Source organism: Bos mutus, chromosome 6 (genome assembly GCF_027580195.1).
Source record: "Bos mutus isolate GX-2022 chromosome 6, NWIPB_WYAK_1.1, whole genome shotgun sequence".
NCBI classification, from domain to species: Eukaryota; Metazoa; Chordata; class Mammalia; order Artiodactyla; family Bovidae; genus Bos; species Bos mutus.
Genome location: NC_091622.1, coordinates 84,675,663 through 84,682,628, shown reverse-complemented (window position 1 = coordinate 84,682,628; position 6,966 = coordinate 84,675,663). Strand labels below are relative to the sequence as shown.

At 38.9% G+C, this 6,966-nt stretch overlaps 1 protein-coding gene across 1 annotated transcript in view; it reads left to right on the top strand.

Moving 5' to 3' along the window:
- The first annotated feature begins 4,871 nt into the window (after positions 1-4,871).
- Positions 4,872-6,966, top strand: part of LOC102282379 (UDP-glucuronosyltransferase 2C1) — a 36,034-nt gene continuing 33,939 nt past the window's right edge. Inside the window, exon 1 of the mRNA XM_005902047.3 lies at positions 4,872-5,592. Coding sequence (XP_005902109.1) covers positions 4,872-5,592 — 721 coding nt within the window. The remainder of the gene's footprint in view (positions 5,593-6,966) is intronic.

Below are 6,966 nucleotides of genomic sequence, written 5' to 3'. Positions count from 1 at the left end.
ATTGTTGATACTATGTATAAAATAGATAATTAATGAGAACCTATTATATAGTATAAGGCTTCCCTTGTGGCTCAGACGGTGAAGCATCTGCCTACAATGCAGGAGACCCGGGTTTGATCCCTGGGTTGGAAAGTTCCCCTGGAGAAGGAAATGGCAACCCACTCCAGTATTCTTGCCTGGACAATCCCATGGACGGAGGAGCCCAGTAGGCTACAGTCCATGGGGTCGCAAAGAGTCAGACACGACTGAGTGACTTCACTTCACTTCATTATATACTGTAGGAAATTCTACTCATTGCATAGTGGTAACCTAAATGGCAAGGAAATCCAAAATAGAGGGGATATATATATATATATAGCTGATTTACTTTGCTGTACAGTAGAAACCAATGCATGACTGTAAAGTGACTCTGCTCCAATAAAATTAACTAACAGAAAAGAAGCAGCTATTCAAGAAATTTTAAAATAAAATAAAATAGATATTGTTGTGTCTTAGGGAAGAGGGAAATCTGATGAGAAAGATATAGAGAAACAGCCAGTTGATGAACCAATTAGAACACATATATTTATTGATTAATTTCATTATCTGATATGGGTAAGGTTTTCTAGTGCACCTTCCCAAAAAGTAAAATAGTAACATCAAAGATCACTGATCATAGGTCACAATATCAAATATAATAATAATGAAACAGTTTCAAATACTGCAGGAATTACTCAAATGTAACACAAGCATATAAGCAAAGGCTATTGGTAAATGGCATGGATTGACTTAATTCACTCAGGGTTGTCACAAATATTCACTTTGTAAGAAGCCAATATCTGTGATGTACAATAAAGCAAAACACAACAAAACCAGGTAAGCCTTTGCATTTCAAGGATCCTTTCTCCATAGAAAATCAATTTCATAGTTTCTGGGAGTTACACCATGGGCATACTTTGGGATGCCCACTATTCAACCTACTATATCTTTGAAAGAGGCCTCCTCATCACCATCCTTATTCAAACCAAACACAAAAAGAAAATAAGATCACATTTTGTGGATGGTGCAAATTAAAACCTTAAAGTTAAAAAATGCAGGATGATTAGCTCCATCATATCTAAGGCCCTCATATCTGATAGTGGACTCCTGCAAACTCATCCAAGAATTCACTCTACTCTTAGTCTCTGTTTCAGATGTGATATTTCTGCTAGAGCATATGAACACATCTTCAGGTACATGGCAGGAGGTTATTGCTTTGGTGATTGTGTTCTCTGCCATCGCTATCTGAAAAGACCAGGTAGAGTTCTCATTCACTTGAAACAGAAACAGCAGACATTGACAATTTTTACTGAGAATTTTATAAAATTAACTTTATTCTCTTCCCTCATAATATAGACCAATGAGATATGAATTATCTGCATATACTTCAAAAAAGTGTTAACTGACTGTGTTGATAACATCATGGTAGTCAGACAGGGTGAGCGAGAAATGGCTAGTACATTGGACACTTTTGTAAGATACAACAGTGTAGGAGAGTAGAAGATAACCCTATAAATATGTGATCTGCCACATCAATGAAATTAATTGAAATCCCATGATCAGGGGTATTTGAGGTCATCATTTCAAAAGGAGAACAGATTTTTGCATTTTACCTTTCTACAGAGAGAAAAAAAAACACAGTTATTTGAAGGCATTTTTAGGAATTAGAGGAAGTATATGCATTCCATCCAGTGACTCATTTGCCAAGTAACAACAAAATACCCGTTGTGAGTGGGCCCAGAACAGAATGGAATTCTTCAGTAGGTCTAACTTGTGACGGACTGTAGTATTAGGCAGACCTTGCCTGGAGAATCCCATGGACAGAGAAGCCTGGCGGGCTACAGTCCACAAGGTTGCCAAGAGTCAGATACGATTGAAGTGACTCAGCATGCACACATGCATAGTATTAAATACATCTTCAATGAGAGAAAACACTATGTGGGATCTCTGCCAACCTTAAAGACAGAATCACAACACAGCAATATGTAGTTCCAAAGAATAGCAAGGAGAGATAAGAAAGACTTCCTCAGCAATCAATGCAAAGAAATAGAGGAAAACAACAGAATGGGAAAGACTAGAGATCTCTTCAAGAAAATTAGAGATACCAAGGAAACATTTCATGCAAAGATGGGCTCAATGAAGGACAGAAATTGTATGGACCTAACAGAAGCAGAAGATATTAAGAAAAGGTGGCAAGAATACACAGAAGAACTGTACAAAAAAGTTCTTCATGATCCAGATAATCATGATGGTGTGATCACTGACCTAGAGTCAGACATCCTGGAATGTGAAGTCAAGTGGGCCTTAGGAAGCATCACTATGAACAAAGCTAGTGGAGGTGATAGAATTCCAGTTGAGCTATTTCAAATCCTAAAAGAGGATGCTGTGAAAGTGTTGCACTCAATATGTCAGCAAATTTGGAAAACTTAGCAGTGGCCACAGGACTGGAAAAGGTCAGTTTTCATTCCAATTCCAAAGAAAGGCAATGCCAAAGAATGCTCAAACTACCACACAATTGCACTCATCTCACACACTAGTAAAGTAATGCTCAAAATATTCAAATCCAGGCTTCAGCAATACATGAACTGTGAACTTCCAGATGTTCAAGCTGGTCTTAGAAAAGGCAGAGGAACCAGAGACCAAATTGCCAACATCTGCTGGATCATCAGAAAAGCAAGAAAGTTCCAGAAAAACATGTATTTCTGCTTTATTGACTATGCCAAAGCCTTTGACTATGTGGATCACAATAAACTGTGGAAAATTCTGAAAGATGGGGGAATACCAGACCACCTGACCTGCCTCTTGAGAAACCTATATGCAGGTCAGGAAGCAACAGTTAGAACTGGACATGGAACAACAGACTGGTTCCAAATAGAAAAGGAGTACATCAAGGCTGTATATTGTCACCCTGCTTATTTAATTTATATGCAGAATACATCATGAGAAATGCTGGGTTTTAAGAAACCCAAGCTGGAATCAAGATTGCTGGAAGAAATATCAGTAACCTCAGATATGCAGCGGAGAAGGCAATGGCAACCCACTCCAGTACTCTTGACTGGAAGATCCCATGGACAGAGGAGCCTGGTGGGCTGCAGTCCATGGGGTCGCAAAGAGTCGGACATGACTGAGAGACTTCATGTTCACTTTTCACTTTCATTCATTGGAGAAGGAAATGGCAACCCACTCCAGTGTTCTTGCCTGGAGAATCCCAGGGACGTGGATCCTGGTGGGCTGCCATTTATAGGGTCTCACAGAGTTGGACATGACTGAAGTGACTTAGCAGCAGTAGCAGCAGCAGATATGCAGATGACACCACCCTTATTCCAGAAGGTGAAGAAGAGCTAAAGAGCCTCTTGATGAAAGTGATAGAGGAGAGTGAAAAAGTTGGCTTAAAGCTTGGCATTCAAAAACTAAGATCATGGCATCCAGTCCTATCACTTCATGGGAAATAGATGGGGAAACACTGGAAACAGTAGCAGACTTTACTTTGGGGGGCTCCCAAATCACTGCAGATGGTGAATGCAGCCATGAAATTAAAAGACATTTGCTCCCTGGAAGGAAAGTTATGACCAACCTAGACAGCATATTAAAAAGCAGAGATATTACCTTGCTAACAAGTGTCCACATAGTCAAGGCTATAGTTTTTCCAGTAGTCATGTGTGGATGTTAGAGTTGGACTATAAAGAAAGCTGAGCCCTGGAATTGATGCTTTTGAACTGTGGTGTCGTAGAAGACTCCTGAGAGTCCCTTGGACTTCAAGGAGATCCAACCAGTTCATCCTAAAGGAAATCAATTCTATATGTTCATTGAATGGACTTATGTTGAAGCTGAAACTCCGGTACTTTGGCCACCTGATGCAAAGAGCTGACTCATTTGAAAAGACCCTGATGCTGGGAAAGATTGAGCACAGCAGGAGAAGGGGATGACAGAGGATGAGATGGTTGGATGGGATCACCGACTCTATGGACATGGGTTTGAGCAAGCTCTGGGAGATGGTGAAGGATGGTGAAGCTTGGCGTGCTGTAGTCCATGGGGTTGCAAAGAGCTGGACACAACTGAGTGTCCAACAGTGGAGACTTGGCAGGCCAGGAAAGAGTTGTTTGATTTGTTCAAAGTTCTGAAAGACAAAATATGTGACCTAAAATATTTTACTTGAAAATAAATTCCTTCTTAAATAATAAGAGATAATTAGTTTCCAGACAATCAAAATATGAGTGTGTATAAAATTATAGACAAATACTGGTGGTTCAGTGGATAAAGAATCTGCCATCAGTAAAAGAAATATTAGAGACACCATTCTGTTCAATGAACATTCAAATCAAATCAGAGGAAAAGATCCAAAAAATCTAGTCTTAACTGAATATTCATCAAATGATGATGAACTTTCTTAACATTATTTAGAAATTACTATGAATTGATGTCTAACTTCATGTCCTCTGTTTTTGATATCCATGAAAAGAAGTTTTGAAAATCTCATTCTGAAGTTTTTTGTTTGTTTTGTTTTTTCTGTAGCTATTTCTTCCTGACCCTGGGATTGAATCCAGGTCTCCTGCATTGAGTGCAGATTCTCTACCATATGAACCACCAAGGAAGCTCATAAAAGAAGTTTGGAAACTCACTCTGAGGTGTTTCTCTTTTTCCCTTAATTATTTTATTGACATTATCGACTGTTTCTTTTTTTTTTTTTTTTCCATCAAGGCAGTTTCATTTTGTTTTAATCTTTAATACAAAGTACATAAATCAAAGTTCAATCCTACCTAGTATAAATTGATTGGGAGAGTCAAGGAGAGATGTTTGGATTTTGAGTTTCATGCACTTCATCCAAGCCCAGATTTAGTTTCAGTGAGTTGATTATGAAGACTGTGAAAGGCTTCTATGTCCTTTTCATGCTGCATCTATGGTTCTTTGACTCTGGAAGGACCGGAAAGATACTTGTATGGCCCATGGATTTCAGTCACTGGATTAATTTAAAGATTATTCTGGATGAACTCCACCTTGGTGGGCATGAGATAACTGTCCTCATACCTTCAACAAGTTCTCTGCTTGATCATACCCAGATTCCCTTTAACGTGGAGATCCTTGAAAGTCCAATAAGTAAAGAAAGTTTCATGGAAGAATTCACTGCTAATCTCTACACACTTTCTTTTGAACTGCCGAAAGTTTCATGGTGGGAGAGGCAAGTACGACTGACAAAAATGTTGAAAGAGTTTTTAGCAACAACCAGAAGCATTTGTGACAGTGTTGTCACAAACAAGGAGTTGCTCACCAGGCTTCAGGCAGCTAAGTTTGATATCTGTATTGCTGACCCTTTAAGCTTCTGTGGGGAGTTAGTGGCTGAGCTTCTCAACATTCCATTTATATACTCCTTTCGGTTTTCCTATGGGAATGTCATTGAGAGATTGTGTGCTGGGCTTCCTATGCCTTCTTCATATGTTCCTGGAGCCGTATCAGGACTGACAGACAGCATGACTTTTATACAGAGGCTGGAGAACTGGTTATCGTATACAATAAATGACCTGATGTATTCATATTTTGTATTTCCAGAATGGGATGAATATTACAGCAAGGTTTTAGGTAAGAGATATTTGCATGTAATAATGATTCTTATTTCATATGGAAAATGTAAATGTTTATCTGACTGTATGAAAACTTAAAAAAGCTTTTCCAAGCTCATATTTCTTAACTGTTTTGAGTAACAACATAATAACAATTCTTTATCTTTCTTTATTCTTTTCTTAAACTTTTTCTTTTTTGTTTTGTTTTAGATTATTGAGTACTAAAGATTTATCAGAGAACAAATATTCTCTATATTTATCCATAAATCCTATTCAATGCTGCTAATTTTTTTTTTTTTTTCAGGATATCTACAAAACCCAAAACTGACAGTGTTTAAGTTCCATAACCTTGGGCTACTTCTCTCTTGTTTACTTCTCCTTTCATATGCAGGTTTCCCAGGTGGTGCTAGCTGTAAAGAACCTGTCTGCCAATGCAGGAAACATAAGAGACAGGGGTTTGATGATTCCTGGGTCAGGAAGACCCCCTAGAATAGGGCACTATACCTTCCATTTTCTTTTTGATTAATCTGCTGTTTCTCAGGCCTTCTGTTTGCATCCTCTGAAGGTTTGGTTTGCTGATTCCCAGGCTCGTAAAGTGATGAGTAAAAAACTGGAAAATAAACATACATGGGTTTCATCTGCTCTTTGCCTTCCAAAAGAGAAAGAAACAAGAAATGTTTTTCTCTAACTAGACTTTTAAATGTATTTTATTGTTGCTGTTCCATTCATAATTGGATTAGAAGTGAACTATTGAGCTTTGATCCTGAGCTCAAAGATTTTATCCGTTTCAGCAAGTCTTTTTATGCTTTCATTTTGCATAACTGATATGCTTATTTTTTAAATAAAGTTTATATAATTGTGTTAAGGAGGATTTTGCAGAAGATACTTTGAGAAAGCCATTGATAGGGCCCACATGGGGTCTCATTGATAAGATGGATCCTTATGTCGACCTCACAAACAAAGAATACAGCACAGTGATCTGTGAGACTGACCAAATTGCCCAAATGACATCCGGTTATCTCACTGGCACCTATCTTCTAAAGCTGTGAGACCACCAGATTCCAGACCGCCAGCTATGTGACCATCCCTTTAGAGAATTTTTCTTTGGTTAGGTATAAGAAGGATTCCATCAAAAGGGAGAACGCTGGTTCTCCTTAAGAGCCAGTCACCCTTTCTTTTCCCTCTAATAAATTTCCCTTTTTTTGTCTGACTGCCCGGCTCACTCTCTTTTTCTCTGCACTTGCCTTACATTTTGGTGCCGAAACCCGGGAGGGAAGATCCACCGCAACTGGGTGGGCTCCTCTCACAAGCCCACCTCCGGTGGTCCCCTCCCTTGGACCTTGCCAAGAAACTGAGATGAGCTTTGGGACGGGACTCTCCACTCGCCTTGCTG